The 23,766-nt window shown below is 33.4% G+C and overlaps 1 protein-coding gene across 1 annotated transcript in view; it reads right to left on the bottom strand.

Annotated features, from left to right (window-relative positions):
• The window catches only part of LOC131854908 (adipokinetic hormone/corazonin-related peptide receptor variant I-like), a 51,256-nt gene extending 27,812 nt beyond the window's left edge, over positions 1–23,444 (bottom strand). The window contains exon 1 of the mRNA XM_059206092.1: positions 23,322–23,444. Coding sequence (XP_059062075.1) covers positions 23,322–23,444 — 123 coding nt within the window. The remainder of the gene's footprint in view (positions 1–23,321) is intronic.
• Positions 23,445–23,766: the final 322 nt, after the last annotated feature.

The following is a 23,766-nucleotide window of genomic DNA, read 5'->3' as shown; positions in this document are numbered from 1 at the left end:
GCTAAGAAAGGATTTTGATTAATTCTACCCCCAAATGGATAAAATAGGGGATGAAAGTTTATATGAAACTTTGTCAATTTTAAACCGATCGGGCTGAGACTTTGCATGCATAAAGCTACTATGACGTAGGCATCTCCTAAGAAAGGATTTTGATAAATTCCACCCTTAAAGGGATAAATTAACGCGATTAGCTAAAGCTAGTATTATATTATATATAACTTTTTTTTTTAATCACTGTACGTGTCAAAATAAAGAGAAAAAAATATATACAATATATGTAATAATAATATCTCAGGACAATTCACACAGCGCCATCTAGGCCCAAGCTAAGCAGAACTTGTGTTATAGGTAATAGAAAACTGAATAACTACATGGATACATTTTATTTTTGTAAATAAATTCATATTATAAATAAAAAGCACCCAGACCGATACAAACAGTCATACTCATGAATACAAATGTTTGTACTGTGAGAGGAATTGAACCCGCGACGATCGGTTAGTAAAGCGGTATGTTATACCATTAGACCACCGAGGCTGTCAAATTGAAATTAAAGTAATTGTACAAAAAGTAATTATACAAGCAGAAGAATATATTCTTTTAAATAAGTTAGAACAAGTTAGAAAGTTTTGAATCATATTTTTTGTTTGGTTTATAAGGTAAAATAAAGCGATAAACAAATAAATATAATAAAATTGTAGAAAAGTCATGTTTTTTATATTAAATATTATTTAGCAACAACTACAAGAATTATGAATTCTATAGCCGAAGGGTTTTTTTAAAAAACAACCTTGTCTTATTATATATATATATATATATATTTATTATAATTAATATATTATGTATAATACAGTAATGATACTAGGACGAACAAAGAATTTATTATTAATACTTTCAAAGAAAATTTGTTACTGGTATAATTACATACTATAGATACATTTTTTTAATTTTAAATAAGTACACAATATACATAGAAAGCACCCTGTTTATATTCTTCTTAACGGAATATATTTTTGTAATTTTTATTATTATATATAGATTCTTAAAATAATATTATTAATAGAATGATAAGTATGACTATTCAAAAGTGCTTAAATTAAGTATATTTGAATAAATAATTTTCTATTCTATTCTATTCTATTACACTAAACAATGTGTGGAATTCGCTGCACTACACTAGTATTATATTATGGTGGATTAACTTTTGAGAGAATGCATTACGGCAGATTCCGGCAGAATGAACATTGTGCATCTCCCATATGCCGATGCACAGCGCGCTAAACTTTATTCTAAACTTTTCATTCGTAACTATGACAGAGTTTGGTCCGTATGCTTCTATATAATATATTATATAGAGGCATACAAACTCAGTATACCTTAGCTAATTATACGACGCCATAGAAAAAAGTTTCATCGCTCTAGCTTCAAAAATGACGATATTACGAACAAACTTTCATCCCCCATTTTATTTTAGCCTCTTAAGGGTAACATTTTTACAAACTTTGAATGTCATATTCATTTATATTTAATCAACAGCCTAAAATATAAGTTTCTATCTTTAGAAATGACGATACTTCCATACAACCCTTGATCTCCCTTCTCAACCCCTTAAACCGTTTCTTTATTGATATTCAATCAATTGCCTAGAAAATAATTTTCAAACTTTAAAATGACAATACTTTTATCTCCTTTTTCAATTCCTTACAACTCTTTTTTCCCATTAAACAGTAGCCTATGTTCTTTCTCAGGGTCTAGAATGAATGAATGAATGAATAAATGAATATTAGTAAGGACTACATTCTACATTATTTACGCTTATGAACATCACATACAAGGTAGTGTGTGTAATGTTTTATTATATTGATTTAATGTATTATATATAGATAATATAAAAAAATTGCATTCTGCACCCCTTCTCTATATAAACTATAAGTGTGCGAAATTCCATGCTCCTCTGACGCAATTTTCGTAAAAAAAGGGTACAAAGTTTTACTTCACGTATTAATATATAGATACTAGCTACTCGCCTCGGCTACGCACGGGTGTACATGTATTATACATATAAACCTTCCACTAGAATCACTCTATCTATTAAAAAAAAACTGCTTCTAAAATCAGTTGCGTAGTTTTAAAGATTGAAGCATATATAGGGACAGGCAGCGACAGCCAAGCGAGAGATTTTATTTTATACTATGTAATGAAGTATTCACAATTATGTTTTTATTAAACTGTTAATTTAAAACTCCGATTATTTTTTCTCCATTGTAATTATAAACATCCAATTGTAAAATATCATTATGCATCGGAGGCTTAATTATCCACTTTTTACGTTGATAAGTATTCAAATACCGTATTTTCAGTTCAAGGCTTGAATATTAAAAGTACAAAAGGAATATTTCGTTCCTGTAACTTGAAACCGGCTTTATGAAGAAATCCTATTATATATATTATTTCCTAGACTTGGATTGAGAAAAACACTTTCAGAGGATAATACCTACGTTTTGCCGAGAGGGAAACATGATAGCCACGTAAAATCTAAGCTAAGTCATGTTTAAAATATTTCGAGACTCTATTTTTTGCTATATTGTTACGGTCTCGGTGGTTTAACGGTTTAGCACACGGCTTTACTTCCAATGTACGCAGGTTCGATTCCCCGCTCAGTACAAACATTTATACTCATGAGTATGATTGTATGTACTGGTTTGGGTGTTTTCTAAAAAATGTATCAAAGTATTTATATCATAGCGTTGTGTTAATTGTCTAGGGTTATAAATTTAATTTTTTATTTATCTCAAGCTCTGCTTAACTTGGAATTGGATCGCACTGTGTGAATTGTCCTGGAGTTATTATTATTATTATTATATAATACAATGTAAGCCCCTATCATGAATTGAACATGTTTGACTACGTTCCCCATGTTATTTGTGAGATTGCGAATCGAACCTGCGGCCATCGGAGAGTAAGTCAGTTTTGCTAGATACATAACAAAATTCGTCATTACATAATAAATGCCAGGAATATTTACGGAAAATATCAATTGAGGTAGTTACCTACTAAGTCTACATACTAGAAGGTTTTTATAAAATATTTGGAGATGAAAGGAAATATGTCCACGTCCCACATTTTTGTACTGCTATTTATATTCCCTCGCTGGTCAATAAACGGGCAAATAAGAATCAATTTATCACAGTCCCTTTCATAAATTTAGGTAGCTAGACATTTCTGAGTAACCTGTACACTAACTTAAAGAAATAGAAATGGAAATAATCTTTAGTGAAATGAACTTAATATCAGCTCTATTGAATAGTCATATTTTTTTTATTTTGCCACACATTCGGAACATAGACTATTTCTGGAATCTTCTATAATAACACTAAACATACAATCTGTCGTTTGTATTCACACACTTAAACTTAAATTGTAAAGTAAGAATAAAATTATTTAAAAGAGCAATACACAAGTTTCTTGCTCGTTCTTCTTGTGATGGGACAGCTTTCCGAATGAGCGGTAGATTAAAAAAAATGTGATGACTATTCAAAAGTGCTTCAATGTAAGTTTATTTGAATAAATGATTTTCTATTCGATTATACAATGTCTTTATTTTGTAGCTTTAAATATACATATACTTCCAACCATTACATCACTTCAAAACTGTTGTAATATACTTAAATAATAAATATGACAATATATATATTTGCTCTAAAGTTCCCTTGAATCTCTATAATATTGTTTTTTTTAAAATTTTGGCGCCAAAATAATTTTTAAAATTTATATGGATGTGCATAACACTAAGGAACATCCTATACAGCTATATTAGTATAATAAACTGTTATTATTGTTATTTATCAATATATAAATCGTGGGATATTTAACACAGACTTATCACAAGAAGAATGTATAATCAATCTATAATTTTTTTTATTTCATAATTCTTATAATACTAGCTGTACCCGCGACACCGTCCGCGTGGAATTTAATTTAATTTTTCTAAAATAAAAGTAGCCTAAGTTACCCCTTGTTACATCATCTACCTGCCAAAAAAGTCCCGTCAAAATCGGTCCAGCCATTTCCGAAATTAGCCGGAACAAACAGATAGACAGACAGACAGACAAAAATTGGAAAAAATGTTATTTTAGTGTATGTACCGTATTTATATTCATATATGTAATTTATATATGCATGTAGTAAGAAACGGATATTTCAATATTACAAACAGACACTCTAATTTTATTTATATGTATAGATAAACAGAGCATTATTTCTCTATCAACCCCGTTATCCTGTATTAAAGATTATCAAGCATCTTACTAGGTACTAGCACAGATAACATAATATGGTACTAGTGTATGGACGCCAAACACTTTATCTTTCGAATAGCTATCCAAACGATGTCACAGGGTTCGAACTTCCGCCATAGTTTGACGGTACGTCGGCATGTATTAGTTATGGATGAGATAACTTATGAATATGGACGAGATCGGATCTACTCTGGTATGTTTACGTACTGTTGTTTTAGGTCAGCGAGTATATACGCTACAATTTACAATAGCTGAATCCATCACGTACATCCTTACTTCCTTACTAATAATATAAATGCGAAAGTAATTCTGTCTGTCTGTCTGTCTGTCTGTCTCACTTTCACGCCAAAACTACTGAACCGATTTAAATGAAATTTGGTACACATATAGTTCAGAATCTGAAAAAGGACATAGGCTACTTTTTAATCCGAAAAAAGGGTTGTAAGGGGTTGAAAGGGTAGATGAAAGGTTATATGGAAATATCGACAATTTACGCGGACGAAGTCGCGGGTACATCTAGTATTCAATATATTAAATCACTGGATGCTGGACAATTTAAGAGAATACTCGTATGATGGAGATATTCAGTGGATTATAGCAGCAAATATAATTTAATATGGTTTTTGTTGTTATTTAGCAATATGAATTGAATACTCTTATCCACGGATCCCCAAGGATGTACTTAGAGATGTGTCAACTCGAGTTGCGGTGAATTCGAGTTAACTCGAGTTGAATTCTACCAACTCGAGTTGGAAGAATTCTACTGGTAAATGAACGAATCAAGTGAAAGAGCAAGAGCATGAGTCGAACCGACTATGACATGAAATTTTCCAATCATTTTATATCATACAATTTTCACTCGTCACAAATGTTTCAATATTGATTTGAGGTCGTTATCATTTTATTCGCATATTCGTCTGGTTATATTATCATTAAAATGACTATGTGTTCCATAAGTCCTTCCGCGGCTCTGAAGTGCCATTTCTACTCGCCCCCTGTGGTTCGGTGAAGCTTTCAAAGCTAGTTGCAGCCAAAACGAATAAATTTATTCGAATATTAAAAAAAAACAATATTTCATCGAATTGGGTGTTATTTTGCGGAAGTCCATTTCATTACTTATCGGATTTGTATTATACTGTTTTATTCTAGGCTAGTGTTGACTGGTCGTAGTCTCATTACCGAATAGTCAACAATATGCTTCCAAACTACATATAAGGCTTCCAATACGTGGCTTCGCAATCCCCCGTCCAATTCAAACGGCGATCGAAATTACGACGGTCTCAGCCGAGGTTCGAACCCCTAGCAGTGCCCTTAGACTAAAGTCGTGTCCGTCAGGCGGAAGGCGGCCTTCAGCCGCCTCATAGGTCGTTCCGTGGGTTTGGAGTGCCATATGCACTCGCCTCTATCGTTCGGTAAAGCTGTAAAGGCCAGCTGCGGCCAACAGAATTAGAGTAGTCCGAAAAAAAGCAAGTGTTCCCTCGAATGTATTCTTTCCCCGCTAGTGTTTTGCCTCCCCACCTATGGATGATATGGCATGGGATGCTATAGACTAACCACAGATACTCATATTCATTCTAGAAAAGTGTGGAAAATATGGCGTTTTTTTCTCTATTGGTTATTGGCTTTCTCCATGGCATAACTCAGTGGCGCCCTCTGCCAACTTTCTCATGATAGTGGCAACGACCCACATGTTATTCTCTGTTTGACGGCCTCGGTAGTCTAGCGGTTTAACGCACAGCTTTACTTCCATTGGATTCGATTCCTCGCAAGGCACAAACATTTGTATTCATGACAATGATGGATGTTAAAATAGGTCTGGGTGTTTTATATGTATAATATGTATGTATTAACGAAAAAAAATATCTATGTATTTCTATTAGTTATCTAGTATCCATAACACAAGTTGTAGCTAACTTAAATTGGGTCTAGATGGCGCTGTGTGACTTGTCCTGAGATTATTATTATTATTCCATTAGTAAATTAATTTTTGTAGAAAATCATAACATTCTAATCATAATGTAGATATACATTTGGTGTGTTAAAATAATATGTGTCTATATGTGATACTAAATAATTTGTGCAGATCCAAATGTCTCTTCAGATATATTACTACTGCATCCGCTTGTGTTAAGTAAATTCCTTCCGGCCATTTGTTTCCATTATTCTTCCTCCAGATTTTTCGTATCGTATTTTCACATCCATTACTAGTTCAACGAAATAAATAACACTCGTTGAAATTGAAATTGCTTTGTCCTTTAAGGACAGCAAAGTTTTTTCAGTTCTGAATGAATTAATTTCAAAAATGCTGAAGATAAGTGTGTAAATTGTTTTCGTTTTCAAGATTTAAGACTTACTACAAGACTACATAACTTAATAAAGAGGATTCTACCGCTACATTTTAAAAAGGGTCCTAGTTTTTAAAATATATTTAGAATAGAATAGAAAATAATTTATTCAAATAAACTTAATTCAAGCACTTTTGAATAGTCATAACAATTTGTTTTTTATCTACCACTCGTTCAGAAAGCTGTCTCATGACTCAAAAAGGGTCCTAGTTTTTAAAATATATTTAGAATAGAATAGAATAGAAAATAATTTATTCAAATAAACTAAATTTAAGCACTTTTGAATAGTCATAACAATTTGTTTTTTATCTACCACTCGTTCGGAAAGCTGTCTCATGTCTCAAAAAGGGTCTTAGTTTTTAAAATATATTTAGAATAGAATAGAATAGAATAGAAAATCATTTATTCAAATAAACTTAATTTAAGCACTTTTGAATAGTCATAACAATTTGTTTTTATCTACCACTCGTTCGGAAAGCTGTCTCATGTCTCAAAAAGGGTCTTAGTTTTTAAAATATATTTAGAATAGAATAGAATAGAATAGAAAATCATTTATTCAATAAACTTAATTCAAGCACTTTTGAATAGTCATAACAATTTGTTTTTTATCTACCTCTCGTTCGTAAAGCTATCTCATCACAAGAAGAACGAGCAAGAAACTTATGTGTTGCCCTTTTAAATAATCTTTGTAAGTTTATATTTATAAGTCGAAACGTGTGAATACAAAGCACCAACCAGCACAAACTTTTTGGGTCAAATATAAATATACAATAAGATTAAATCAGTCGTAGTGATAAGAGCAGACCAGTCCCTACAAGCAGCACTCGTTCACGAGTATGACGGATGAGCCAGCCATCACTGCACTCGACCTTATTTTAGGGAGCCCAATGACCCGGCCCACCACGCCGCCACATGTCTGGACATTTTAGTGAAGATGACTACTCATTCCACTCGATCACGTCACAGCTACAAAAATTTCTAAATGGTAGTTACAGTATTCGCACTTTTAATACAGTTTACAAGAAATTAACTAGGAAAATATAATTTTGAATGAGGTAGAATGAAGGTTGCACATGATTTTGTTCGTAAACAAGGAAAAATAAAGCTGTAATAAAAACAAAATATTGTATCCTAAACTATTACAATTTCATTCCGATGTACTATATATTCTATCTTATTGATTTGTCATACAATACAACCGCATGTCGATGTTTACGCACAATAATATTGTTATTGTAGTTCGGAAATTTATTTACACAATTATTGGAAACCTTTCTCGATTTGTTGACAAAATATTTTACCCCACTTGTGACTATTAGTGGACGGAAAGTCCAATCGTTTTGTACTTATATAGGTAACAGTATATTGTCATATCCAACATACGTTGTTGTAATTTCAACAGAGGCGGATCGTGAATTTGTGGGGCCCTGGGCTGGAATTTAGGGGCCTACCTAATTATATTATTCAAGTAAAACATACACAGACCAAAACAAGCGGCAGGGAAGTTTCCGTTCCGTTCGATAGAAGCGCAAGCATGGGTTGATTAATCTTAATTACTTCTTAATTTAATATGGTTTTTGTTGTTATTTAGCAATATGAAGTGAATACTCTAATCCATGGATCTCCAAAGGGTGTACCTTTGGGGATCCATGGATTAGAGTATGTATAATATAATGTGTAATATATTAGAGATGTCTCAACTCGAGTTACTAACTCGAGTTGCGGTGTATTCGAGTTAACTGAGTTGAATTCTGGCAACTCGAGTTGGAAGTATTCAACTGGTAAATGAACGAATCAAGTGAAAGAGCAAGAGCATGAGTCTGTCGTAACCGAAAATTACATGAAATTTTCTGATCATTTCATTTTTCAAAAATATACACAGACCAAAAACAAGCGACAGGGAAGTTCCCGTTCCGTTCGATAGAAGCGCACATAGATGGGTAGATTAATCTTAGGGTTGTCAACCTTATGATAGGTTTTTTAATGTTATAGTTTTTTTAATCTAAATATCGCGTATTGTTTTCAGTGGGGGCTGGGGGTCCTTTATATCTACGGGGCCCTGGGCTGCAGCCTATCCCGTAGGTAGATCCGCCCCTGAATTTCAATGAACTAAGATTTTGTAGGGTCTAGAAAATAATGGTTGCCTCAGAAAGGTTTGTATGAATTGAAATTTATATCAACACAACTGAATGAGGTCTGTTTGCTGGTTTCTAAGTAGTTCTGTTATCGACATACTATCAACTACCATGTTAATAAGTACTTAAACATTTCTAGAGCCACATTTCTATATGTATGTGAAAGGAGTTGTAATTTAAACGAAAAAAATCATGGTTAACGTACAAAGTTTATTTTCCATATACATATGTAAATGTACAATCACTGTAAATAACCAAATATTTAGGATTTATTATTCTACAACTGAAATGCAGTACATTGATACCATTACCATGTCAGATACATGGTATCTAACTGGTAAAATCTATCTGGTAACTAATAGTACATTTAGTAATGAGGACCAATGTGTTATCACATTCCACCACTTTCTAGTTTTAAATAGAGTAGTTTTACAAAACTAACAAAACAATTTGGCCGCTGCGTAAATTTTCGACGTTCCATTTTCAAAATTATGTACTTTATTTTTAAGAAATATTTAATGGGGTAAAAGGAATATTTAGTATGGATATGCATGGTAGCCTGCCAGTGTAGTAATGACTAGCAATGTGCCATGTCAGTTTGACCTCCAACCACCTGGAAACCATTATATTACGGGGTAATAATACGATGTTGTAGGTTGAGACGATGTATATTATAGACAAGCTGTACTTCGTCCGTGTGGAATTTAACAAATAAGTTTATTAGAGATTTTTCGAAAATACAAGTAGCCTAAGTTACTCCTTATTACACCAGCTACCTGCTAATAAATAATTTGAAAAGAATACGAGCTGAGTTTCTTGTCAGTTCTTCTCATCTCGAAATCATTCCGAACTGATGGAAGATTTGACACATCATAAGAGTCTGTAATAGACCTACACGAATAAAGATATTTTGAATTTGAATTTGAATATGTAGCGATGGGTGCAGTTTAGACACGGCAGTGTAATAGTAAACAATATTTAGTTTGTCTTACTAGCCAACATTAATTGCAAGTGTTACATTGATGTGTCTTGGTAACTGTATCCCATAAGATGCAATGATAACAAAGTCAGAAACTAAAAAAATAATATTTTTTTGTATTTAAAATTACAGTTACGGCTAATATTGTTAGATAATGGCTGTCGTTAACCGATACTAAATCACTTTGAAAACAACCACATAAACGACAGGACCCGTTGTAATAAATAGTTGATATCCAAATTTAGCAGAAAAGGGTTACACCCTTTGTTGCGGTCCTGTGGTCCCGGGGATGTGGGTACTTCTGTCCTTTTTTAACGCAATAACGACGAAAATTCGACAGTTATAGGATCAGTTAATAATACTATCAAATTATATTAGGCACTTATATTTAATATTGCTATGAGAATAGACTATTGCAAAATGGTCTCTTGAAATATAATAAAATATTATATTTAGTAACTGGTTTAATATCACATTTATTATAATTTTATAGGCATACTAGCCATTTAAATTAAAATCGCTATTAAAAAATAGGGGTAGAAATATTAGTAGGGTGAAAATTTAGGACTGTATGTATTTTTATAACAAAAAAAAACCTATAAATAAAAACAATGTTAGGGAAGTTCAATCCATATCAGAGGTATAAAAAAAATATATGGTAGCCTATTCTCAAACCTACTGAATATGCATATAAAATTTCATAAAAACCGATCAAGCCGTTTCGGCGGAGTATGGTAAGTAACATTGTGATACGATAATTTTAATAGTTTTATATGAAATAAGACATAATTTTCCTGGATTTATATTGTTTTTGACGGGTTATTGGGCTCCCTAAAATATGGTCGAGAGCAGTGATGGCTGGCTCATCCGTCATACTCGTGAACGGGTGCTGCTTGTAGGGACTGGTCTGCTCTTATCACTACGACTGATTTAATCTTATTGTATATTTATATTTGATCCAAATATATTAGCGCTGGTTGGTAGTTTGTATTCACACGTTTCGACTTGTAAATCTAAACTTACAAGGATTATTTAAACACACACAAGTTTCTTGCTCGTTCTTCTTGTGATGAGACAGCTTTCCGAACGAGCGGTAGAAAGAAAATTGTTATGACTATTCAAAAGTGCTTAAATTAAGTTTATTTGAATAAATGATTTTCTATTCTATTCTATTTTAATTCCCCTACCAAAGGTACCTACATGTGAGACCGCAAATATTCAGTGCGGAAACCTAACCATTGCAACTGAAAGCGGTATGACTTTCCCTATTAGTGATCAAATTCCGACCATTATTGAATCTACAACCATATTGCGACACGTGTTTTCCTCTGAACTGCATCTTTACGCATTGAATAGAGTTTGGATATCATATAATATCTCTAGATAATTCACACAGCATCATCTAGTTCCAAACTAAGCAGACATTCTGTTATTGGCACTAGATAACTGATACAAATACATACATATATAGTAAAGAGAACGCCTAGACAGATACAATTCAGAGAGGAGAAGGGGATTGTTAGTAATGTAGGCTAACCCCCCATTGCTAACAAACCATATCGGGGGGAAGTTTCCCCCTGGAAACCATCGTGATAAATTCCCGGTGAATTTGAATTTGTCATGTTGGGCTAACTGATCTGACTTCATGTTTATCCTATCATCCTCCACTGGTGCCAGCGTAAATCGTTAGCGCAGACGGGTGCACCATTCCATTATCATCCTCCAAAGAAAAAGATACAATTCAGAAATACAAACAATTATACTCATGAAAACTCACGAACGTTGGTCCGTACGAGGAATCGATTCTGCGACCATCGTGACAAATGCGAAGTAAGGTTTTTTTGCGGCCGCAACTGGTCTTTACAGCTTGACCGGACGATAGGGGACGAGTCCAGATGGCACTCCAAACCCGCGGAACGACCTATGTAGCGGCTGATGGCCAACTTCCGCCTGACGGATACGAGTTTAGTCTGAGGGCACTGCTAGGGGTTCGAACCTCGGCTCAGACCGTCGTAATTTCGATCGCCGTTTGAATTGGACGGGGGATTGCGAAGTCATGTATTGGAAGCCTTATATGTAGTTTGGAAGCATATTGTTGACTGTTCGGTAACGACTACGACCAGTCAACACTAGCCTAGAATACAACAGTATAATACAAATCCGATAAGTAATGAAATGGACTTCCTCAAAATAACACCCAATTCGATGAAATATTACCTTTCAAAGAGTAAAATAAGTAAGTAATAACTCGAATTAAAATCGGCTCTCTCTCTTTATGATATTAAAATAAAATATTCACAAGGATTATATAATAAGCAAACTTATAAATTTTATAAAATATTTATCTACAAGCATATTTATAATTTATAATAAGCCGAAACCAACCATCGGTGTACGGGCAAAAGAGAAAAACTTTCTTCAACTTCAAACAGCGCGGTCACGTAATTAATTTCTAATGAAACGTTCTAACTAGTAAAATCTAGCGGCTTTACTCACATATATTTGAACGTTTTTTTTTATATAACATAAGGAAGAAATGAGCTTACGGCTCACCTGATGGTAAGTGAATATTGGCGGTACTCAGTTACCAGGTGAGCCGCATGAGCCTATGAGTACCCGCAAAACCAGGCGAGTTGCAAGTGCGTTACCGGCCTTTTAAGAGCGAATGAGCTCTTTTCTTGAAAGTTCACTATGGTATCGAAAATTTCTATAGAGACATGGGGTTATTGAAAAGTACCTACATCAAGTTTTCTTAAGGATCGACAACGCGCATACCACCTCTGCTATTTCAGGCTACGGTAACCATTTCCCATCAGATATTGTTGGAAATATAATGCTGGCTATAGTAGAATTAATTGTTTGTACATTTTTATAGAATATATCACTTTTAACATCTCAGGAATATTCTTATGTCAACGTGTAAATTTTATTATATAAATAAATATTTAGATGATTTCTCTATTATATATATATATATATAATAGAGAAATCATCAGTAGATTAAATAATCTACTGATGATTTCTCTTATTTCCAAAATATAGCCGCATGCTTGATTGTCACCTTCGTGGTATAAAAAGAAAAATAATAGGAGCAGATGCAGAAATCCCGCAAAAGTACTTACGGAGCGGCTGAAGATCAACTCCTGCATGACGGATACGACTTTAGGCACATTAGGTATTCGAAGCTCGGCTCAGACCGTAGTAGTTTTAATTCCCATTGCAATAAGGCGTGAATCGATCAGAGAAGTATAGATAAGTTTTTACTGAGGCATCATGCCTCCTGGCGCCGCTGTGCCAGGAGGCATAATGCCTTTTTTATGCTTAAAAAGAGCCTTTAACAACTGTATACAATTTAGTAAAAAAATGTATTGCTTAAACACTTTTGAATTTAGAATCATAGTCATTAGTCGGGGCACTACTCATGTTTAAAAGAATCGAGTTAAGGACATTAGTTTCTTTGTGTTTCTAGTTACGTAAAAATACTTAAGTAGATAAAAAAAAACTTCTCTTAATAAACATTAAGCTCTGAGTTAGGTATGTAGACAACTTGAGCACAAGACGACGTAATGAAATTTCAAATATAATCTGGTCTTTATTCTATCAATAAGCTCGTAATAAACATATTACTAATAATCTTCATTACATGTGAAGACATTATTGTCAATATAATATAGAGATATAGAATAGAATAGAATAGAATAGAAATAATCTTAATTCAAATAAAACTCATTACAAGCACTTTTGAATAGTCATATTTTGATTCTACCACTCATTCGGAATGCAGATTCATCACAAGAAAAATGAGCAAGAAACTTGTGTGTTGTTCCTTTTAATAGATGTTTTTTTTTAACAAGTAAGAGGCATGCGATAATCAACATAGAAATCGCTACGCACTCATTATTAGTGTAATCAGATAATATATAAAAACATTATTATCGTTAACGAATTCTTCAATTTTATAGTAAGCGTTTTTGCAAAGGAAGTGTTTTATTTGACATTTAATTTTTTTTTCTGGCAGATTTATAACTAGCATATTACTACAAATACTATTACTATACATAGTAGTACTATATATATAACATATAGTAAAATATCATTTAATGTATGCAGTGAATATAGTAATTGATTTTTTTTATTTAGAGTTCCAAATTCCTAATTTAAAAATTAATCAAGAATACTTTTTTATATAATAAAAAATTATACAATAATTTTGTTTTATTAAAACAAAGAGTCGCCGTCGTATGTTCGCTTATATCTTTTAAATTACGCAACAGATTTTAATGTTGTTTTCATCGATGGATAGAGTCATTCAAGAGGAAGGTTTATATGTATGCAAGCTAAATAATTCAAAGATTTATAATGCATCTGTGCACAGTCGGGACGGGCCTCTAGTTACAAATAAAATGATATTGTATGTTGCTAAATCTTGTATCTTTATAGATTATACAATGCTTCACAAACAAAATGTGTGTACAATATAATTTTATAATCATATTTCAGAATTTCAACGCTTGAAAATATTTAAATACAATATTTGAAAGGGTTTTAATGGCGCCACAATTAAGTTTTTTTTGTAATTGTTTTATTCCGCTTCGAGTATTCGGAACTCGATAAAAACCTGAATGTGTCCTAACGAGTCCCACTGTAAAGCTTGATGCAATAATTCCTGAGCCGCAACAAAATATGGAATGTGTAAAATATATACAAGTTTTTATAAATGTTTCATGCGATCTCGGTTTATTAAATACTATTATTTAAAATAGTATTATCACAGACAATATAATATGGTATTATAAAGGCAAAAGCGTGTTTGTTTTTCTGTTTTCAAATTTAAATTAAAAAATAATTTATTCATACAGGACACTATCTACTCGCCCCGGCTTCGCATGGGTGTACATGTATTATATATATACATATATATATATATATATATAATACATGTACACCTTCCTCTAGAATCATTCTATCGATTAAAAAACCGTTTCAAAATCCGTTGCGTAGTTTTAAAGATTTAAGCATAGATAGGGACAGCGACAGCGACTTTATTTTATACTATGTAATGATTTTAGCAGCTTAGGAACGTCTAATTTTTTATATTATAATTCTTTCGCTACCCTGTAGTTCAATATATATATATATAGATAATATAATATATATGTATAGATGCAATTGAAAACATCTAAACAACAAGCAAGAAACTCAATTGAATTTCTTTTTTTTTTAACAAAAGCCAGTTTTTATTCATTATATATTTATGTAGGTATCTATGTCTAACATTAAATGAAAATCCAGTGCACGAACAACTATTGGCATGCACGCTCGTCATTCAAGTAATCGTTTAGTGAATATGATTTAACAGATGTTTTGAATTTATTTAAGGGTAATTCCTGTACATCCTTTGGTATCTTATTGTAAGATTTTATACCCATTAGAAATATAAGAAATAAAAAAAAAATGTTTTTTCCTAATGTCTTTTATAATTACTGCTCATTTTTTTTGACAATTCACACATTACCATCACCGGTGAGTTAGTCTGAAATATAATATGACATACTAAAAAACTAAAAAAGTTTGGACAGTTAATGAATTAACTGAAGCTAAACGCTCAAAGTTTTACTATTTTATACATTTATGTATTACAGTTTACTTAATTAATTTCTCAACATTTGTTTCCTGAAATATCTAAGTAGTACATAAGTAAGCGGACTTAATAAGTCAGAAACTAGTTAGGAAGTCGGTAAGCTCAATCTGCGACATCTGGTTCAGACTCTCGCGGTAATATTAAATAAGAGCTCTTTGAGAACAAATCATAAAAATGAAAAAAGTATACGTATAACGCTGTACACTTGCTGTTGCTTCAAAAATAACCTTTAATACAGAAGAAATAAAACACTATTTAACGAAGACAAAAGTGTAATGGGATCGCAATTTCCAGTTTCCAGTAAATGAAATAATATGATACAGCTAAGAACTTATAATCCTTTTCTTTTCTTCGGACTCCTCTAATTCTATTGGCTGCAGCTGGCCTTTACAGCTTCACCGGACGATAGGGGGCGAGTGCAGATGGCACTCCAAACACGCGGAAGGACTCATGACGCGGCTGAAAGCTAACTCCTGTCTGACGGATACCACTTCAGTCTGAGGGCACTGCTATGGGTTCGAACCTCGGCTCAGGCCGTCGTAATTGCGATCGCAATTTGAATCGCATGGGAGTCGTTGCCGGGTTTTTAAGAAGGGCCCACCCCTTCTTGGGAAGGAATTACAAAAAGGGATAAGGAAAGGAATTATAAAGGATGGACAGGCATCCGGAGCCTCGGCTCCCGATGGCTCTAAATGCCGTTATATTGAAGAAAACTCCAATCACCACTCGTTATTTATTTCTAAAAGTTATGTGTTAAAATTCGAATATATATATAACTAGCTGGACCCGACTTCCTCCGCGTGGGATTTAACTTTATTTTTCTAAAATAAAGGTAGCCTAAGTTACTCCTCATTACATCTGCTACCTGCCAAAAAAGTCCTGTCAAAATCGGTCCAGCCATTTCAGAGATTAGCCGGAACAAACAAACAGACAGACAAATGATATTTTGGTGTATGTACCGTATTTACATCCATCTGTAGTAAAAAACGGTTATTTCAATATTACAAACAGACACTCCAATTTTATTTATATGTATAGATGACGATATCGCTGTTTAGTCGTTTAACACATAATTTTACTTCCATTAGTCGCGGATTCAATGCTACATAATACAAAATTTTATTCACAAGTATTTTTCTACATTCTTCTTAATATTAAAGAAATTATAGGATCTTATCACGTTTTATTCGTTATTATTGTATTCTCGAGATTAAGTATAAGTAGAGCTTCTATTATGAGTTGACAACGGTTATACATACTTTTCTTGTAAATGCATATTTAACATAGAAAATACACAGACAGACAGAAACTATCATACTGGGGAAAAAGAGATTGTTAGTAATGGGGACTAAAGATCCCATTGCTAGCAATGTACCATGTCAGATCGACCTCCACGCGGTTCCCCCTGGAAACCATCGTGATAAGTTTCCGGTGAATTTGTCACGATGGGCTAACTGCCCTGACCTCATGTTCATCCTCCACTGGTGCCCCGAGAATCTATACCGTTAGCGCAGGCGGGTGCACCATTCCATTATCATCCTCTAAAAAAAAACTATCATACTCATGAATATAAATTTTTAGGTCACCTACAAAATGTTTGTGCCGTGCGAGGAATCGAACAAGCGACCATCGGAAGTAAGGCGGTGTGCTAAACAGCTGGACCACCGAGGTCGTCTTTAAAGTTGTTTAGTACTAATAGTAATTTGAACAGAAATTATTGTATATATATATATAAGTATATAACTAATACACATATTTTTTAATATACGAATCGAATCCTGGCCCAAGAAACGAAGGAACGACCATAGTAACTTTAACAAGCCTGTCCTTCAAAGAAGGATATTAATATTTGTAATAAAACCGAGCTCTTAAAATGATGAAACTCTTAATGGGGAAACGTCAATCCTTGTCGAGCATTTTCCTGTAGAGTCTTCATTCTTATAGCTACACTAGTTGTGCCTGTGACTTTGTTTGCTTGTACATTCGTAGACAATATCTATATGCTGACTAGCTGAATCAATAGTCGTTATTCTATGAATATTGGAGAAGAAAGAGATTGTTAGTATATAGACAAATATACGAATTGCTAGCAATGTATGGTCAGGTTCACCTCCAAGTAGTACCATTTCACATAATTGTTATGTGAATGACGTAGATTGATTTCTCGTGGAGCACTGGTAACAGAGAATTTCCCCTGTAATATTTTTGACTTTCTATCTAGAGTGTATTGTAAAAAAATATATGGGTTATAATAGTTGTGATTAATAAACATTCAATAGCAAATACTATTACAACCCTAAAAAAATTTCAGGTTGACCTCCAAGTAGTTCCCCCAGCAAACTATCATGATGAAATCCTCGTGAATATGCCACGAAAGGCTAACTGACCTGATCTAATACTCCTATCGGGGGTATGGGAATTGTTAGTAATGTGGACTAATGATCACAATACTAGCAATGTATCATGTCCTGTCGACCTCCACTCGGTTCTCCCTGGAAACCATCGTGATAAATTCCCAGTGAATTTGTCACGTTGGGCTAACTGATCTGACTTCATGTTCATCCTATCATCCTCCACTGGTGCTCCGCCAGCGTGTCCGTTAGCACAGACGGATGCAACATTCCATTATCTTCCTCTAAAAAAAATTTACTCATCCTGTCATCCTCGTATACCGTTAGCGCAGGCAGGTGTATCATTCAATTAAAATCCCATAAAAAACGCCTGGTGTTTAATTTACTAGGTTTATTTTCCATGTTCATAGATGGCGCTAGAAAAAAATTGAAATGCGCTAAGGTTTGACTTTTGTCCCATCCATGTATTGGAATTTATATTAATTTTAATTTGATCGCTTTTCGGTGTTGTAAATTGTAGAGCTTTCTACACTTTCTTCTTTCTTATTTTTCGAATATTTTACAATACTTCAGCTACAGGCGTAGTTCACAGTTCAAGAAAAAAAAATTGCATGTAAATTCGTCCAACAATCATATTTTGTCTGTGGTCTGGTGTCTCACCCGTCATACACGTGAACGGATGCTATTTCTAGGGACTGGTCTGCTCTGATAACTATGAATGATTTATTTTGTTACTCAAGTAATTAATTAATTTATGTCAACTATACTATTGTCTTCACATAACAATCAGAAAAATAAAATTCTGAATAATAAATTTAAAAGAGCAACACGCAAGTTTCTTACTCGATCTTCTTGTGATAAGTCTGCATTCCGGATGAGTAGTAGAATAAAAAAATATGACTATTTGAAAGTGCTTACATTAAGTTTATTTGAATAAACCTTACTTCTATTTGACAATTTCCGCCTCCTCATAACATTCGAATTTTATTATATAATACATTATATATAAATTATATATGTAACGTAGGATATTGCGAAAAGCGTAATATTTTATATAATTCTCTTTATACAGTAGAAATTCCGTATATGAATGTTAAAATGAATAACCAACGCTTCTTACATGAAATTGTATTCGCAACGTACCTACTTGTGGTCCTAAGCAGATTACCATCCGTTTCAGTTTTGAAAATGTCACTCCAAATATTTCTAGTCTATTTATGAGGGACATATGATTCGTAATATAATTGCCTGGGTACGACATTAGGTATTAAAAGAAAGAATATACTTTTACAATTTTAATGCGCTTTAAAATAAAGTTGTTTTTTTGTTTATATACATAATATCTGTGTGGAATAGTGATGTTGATTAAATAAAAAAATCCAAAGAAAAAAGTCTCGTCGTTCTAACTTCAAAAATAACGAATTTCCATACATCCTCACTTAAGGGTAAAATTTTTACAAACTTTGAATGTCATATTTATTTAATGAACACCCTAAAAATTAAACAAATTATACAACCTTTCATCTCCCCTTTCAACCTCTAACAACCCTTTCACATTAAAAAGTAGCCAATGTCCTTTCTAAGTCTCTAGACTATCTGTATACTAAATTTCATTTAAATTGGTCCAGTTTTGACGTGAAAGTTTTGGTTGGCATTCGTTCGTTTCATTTAGGAGTTTATATATGTTTTTTTTTGTAATGCTACATCATAAAAAAATATGAAATAAAAATATTTTCCAAATATTAAAAAAAAATTTGTGAGTAGCCAATTTCATTTAAGGGTATAAAAAGTAGAATACAACATATTCTTAGATCTACCGAGTATACATATATACTTAATTTCATCAAAATAAATAAAGCCATTTCGGAGAACTATAACTAAGACGGGAATTTTATATGTAAGACTAACAGTACCCGCTTCCTCACCCGCGTGAAATTTATAGCCTATATGTTATTCTGATGTACAAGCTATATTACTGTAAAGTTTCATCAAAATCCGTTTAGTAATTTTTGCGTGAAAGAGTAACAAACATCCATACTTACAATTTTTCGCGGTTATACGAGATATGTTTAGATGGAATGTTTCTACAGAGCAGTTTTATATAGATAGTGGTTAGTAGTAAATAGTACACAGTAAACATAATTATTTATTCGATTTCTGTGCTTAAAATACATACAGCCCACGCTATTATAAACAAACGTCGGATAAACAATACTTTAGAATGCTTGGCCTAATTTTGATCTAATATTAACCAATTACTCCTTACTGACAAACTGAAATAATAAACAAAGGATGTGTCTGTACCTATATAGATTAAACATCAACATATCCACCTACGCAATTGGGAAATCATGCATATTAATATATTTTTTAAGGGATAATAATGGAATGGTGCACCCGCCTGCGCTAACGGTTTACGCTGGCTGAGCACTAGTGGAGGACAAGATGAGCATGAGGTCAGGCCAGTTTGCTCATCGTGATTAAATAACCAGGAATTAACCACGATGGTTTCCAGGGGGAACCGCGTGGAGGTCGACTTAACATGGTACATTACTAACAATCCCCTTCCCCCCTCGATACTAATATTATAAATGCAAAAGTGCTGGCTGTCTGTTATCCTTTCACTTAATTTTTTTTAATCAATTTAATTTTTAGTGCGTTTGAGAATAGGACGTAAACAATTTTTCATACCCTTAAGTGATAAGGGTAGTTCACACCGAAATATATTATTTATTTTTTGAAAAACAATTTTTTTATGATTTATTTTAAAAATACACAACCCTAAATTTTCACTCTTTTACCATCAACCCATATGTTTTGACGGCATCAGTGGTCTAGCGGTTTAGCACACCGATTTTACTTCAGATGGTCGCTGGTTCGATTCCTCGCATGGTACCACTATTTGTTTTCATGAGTATGAATGTTTGTATCGGTCTGGGTGTTTGATATGTACATTATGTATGTATTTAAAAGAAAAAAGATATTTATGTATTTTTATAAGTACTGGTTACGCCAAACGCGATGCGTACCTGGTTTGTTGATGTGCATTGACACCCCTCCCGGCTAATTCAATAATCAGTGATGTCATAGCTTTCGCCGCGCGCGCACGTTGCACGCATATCGCACGCATGTCTTAATAGTTGTAATCAACCTGAGTGAATTCCTGAGATTCCCGTAACCGTGTGGGCCCACTGAAGAACAAGCACATTGAAGTAAGGGTAAGTCATTCATATTTGACCAGCCAGTTTCCTATACAACAATATAGTCCATCGAAGAAGGCTAGATCATAGCCACCGCCGCACCATTTATTGGCCTTCCGTCGCCGGATCACAATAGGAATCGCAATTTATTTATTTAAAATTTGTTTTAATTTTTTCCTATTGTGAAAGTCGAGTGAATGACTCGCATGTAATATTGAACCTTATTGCGCATGTAATAGGATCTATTCAAATTGCATACCACGGTTGCACAAATATAACGATACATTGGTATTTTCGTTAATAAATAAGTTTATATTTATGTCGCTTATGAATTGTTCATAACTCGCAGCAATTCTTCAATTTCGCTTTATATCTGTTTGCGTTGTTTCGTTCATTTAATTTCACATTCACCCGCATTATATCGATATTGTTCGATCGATCGAAGCTTCTAGAAATATTATAGTTGTCGTTATACTATTTGACGAAACAATATTATCTGTCGAATATTATGTATGATGATTGTAGTGTTTGAATGTTAAGATTGTTAGTGTTAGTTACCGTAGTCTTTACACAAGAAAGTGAGCAGGGAAAGCACACTATTTAATCTGAATAATTATTGATAAGCAGCGATTTTATTTCTGTTCGTAATAGATATTTTATTTCCTTGCAGTACTCGCCGTATAATACGCTGGTTATTGTAAATTGTTTGAGTATTTAGTTCGCATAGCTGTTTTATACAATACATGTCGGTTAAAGATCGTGCCCTACGTACCTATGATTAAGTTATACGTGGTGTATCGACACAGTGACTAACAACAACGCTTTAGACTACTCCCGCGTAAAATAATAGTTGTGAACATAGTTATTTTATATCTTTTTAGTTATAGTTATAGATATATTATCTGATTTTCTATGACATCACTCACTTCGATTTCGCTTTATGTATAGTTTATGTTTCGCTCGCATATTTTTTGTAGATGTATGGTCGATACCTACATTCCGTATTGTCGCACTTATGTACCTACATACTACCGCTTATGAGTAGGTATATATAAATTTATTTATCACGCGCTTTAGTGTTTAAAACGTTATTGTGATTTACTTCTCGCACCGCATATTTAAAATATTGCTTTATGCATTATTTTATTTTTCTCGCATATAGGTATATATAGATAATAGTTGTACCTATTTTTCGCATTATTAATTAGTAGTTTTATAGCATAGTAAGCATATATTTTTTATGTATGCTAGTTTATATCGCGCATCATTTCTCGCATTTGTGTACTTATTTTCGCTACAAGTACATCTGTCTGTCTTGTAGGTATTTAGTACATTAAATACCTATTATACGTTATTATTGTTTATCGCTCGCCCTTTTACGGTAGTACAGGTATAGTTGTACGTTATTACCGCACATAGTTTTATATATCGCATTTATTGGTTTTCCTTTGTTATTTTTTAAGAAGTATATATATAAATAATAATAATGGCTAACACAAACGCAAAATTAAAAATGTATGAAGCAAAACGTGCACAATATTTTTCGCAACTTCAGTCTATTTATGAATTATCTTCGAAAACTAAAATGGAGAAACATCGTAATGTTTTTATTGCAAAAGTTAGCCTGATCGATCAAATGCGCACCGAGTATGTTAAAATTGTCGATGAAATTATTCTCCTTAATTTGGAACTAAACCCTGATTATGTAGTTAATTATCAATCTCTCACCGCTTTTGACGAAATGTTTTATTCTATAAAGATGATGGCGGTCTCGTTACAACCTCAATCTTCGCGAACTCCAGCTCCCGCTTGTCAGTCTGCTTTACCAGACAACAAACAGGGATCAGTAAGGATCCCCCAAATTGTGTTACCAGTCTTCTCAGGTGATATTTTAGAATTTCCTTTCTTTTACGAAACATTCAAACAGGTTATTCATGACAATGAATCCTTTTCGGACTCAGAACGTTTTCATTATCTTATGAGTCACCTGTCAGGAAAGGCTAGAAATCTGTGTGCTGGCTTAGTACCAGCAGCCGAAAATTATCCTATATTGTGGCAAGCTTTAATCGACAAGTATCAAGATAAACGCTTTCTTGCAACGTCATATTTAGATAAATTATTTTCTTTAAAATCAATTAACGGTCCTTCGGCAATAAACTTAGAAAAATTTATTGATACTTTCTCGTCGACTATCGCAGCATTAAAGCAACTTAAAATTGAAAAGCTGGATGATTTTATATTTATTTATATGGGATTAAAGGCATTAGATCAGGCTACCGCGCAGTCGTATGAGTCATCAATTAGAGGAGAAGATGACATACCGCAGTTTGAAAATTTTATAAAATTTATACGTCAACACGTAAAAATATTACAACGCACGTGTAACCGCACCGCCGGCGCCGCTGCCGCCACCAAGTTGGACGGTCCCGCCGCCGCGTCCGCCAGTGGTCGTGCACAGTCGCATCAACGATCGATCGCTCGATCGCCACGTACATTTTTAGGTACTAATCCTACGCAACGCATTTATTGTTCCTTATGTAAAGGTGATTCACATTCTCAATTATATAAATGCAAACAATTTTCAACTTTCACAATTAATGATCGATTTAATTATATTAAAACTAACCGTATGTGTACTAGATGTCTAAGTAGTCAACATAACTCTTTCAGTTGTCAATCAACTTCCGCCTGTCGAAATTGTAACAATCCGAGACATCATACGTTGCTTTGTTTTAAAAATAATAATTCCGCACCTACGCAAGTATCTCAGGGTACGAAAAACGCACAGACATCTTCCACGCACGGTCGCCAATTACC

This window comes from Achroia grisella, unplaced genomic scaffold (genome assembly GCF_030625045.1).
Source record: "Achroia grisella isolate CSIRO2021 unplaced genomic scaffold, CSIRO_AGI_Agris_v1 utg1248, whole genome shotgun sequence".
In the NCBI taxonomy this organism is placed as follows: domain Eukaryota; kingdom Metazoa; phylum Arthropoda; class Insecta; order Lepidoptera; family Pyralidae; genus Achroia; species Achroia grisella.
Note: the sequence above shows the minus strand (reverse complement) of the source record. Positions and strands in the feature narration are given on the sequence as shown.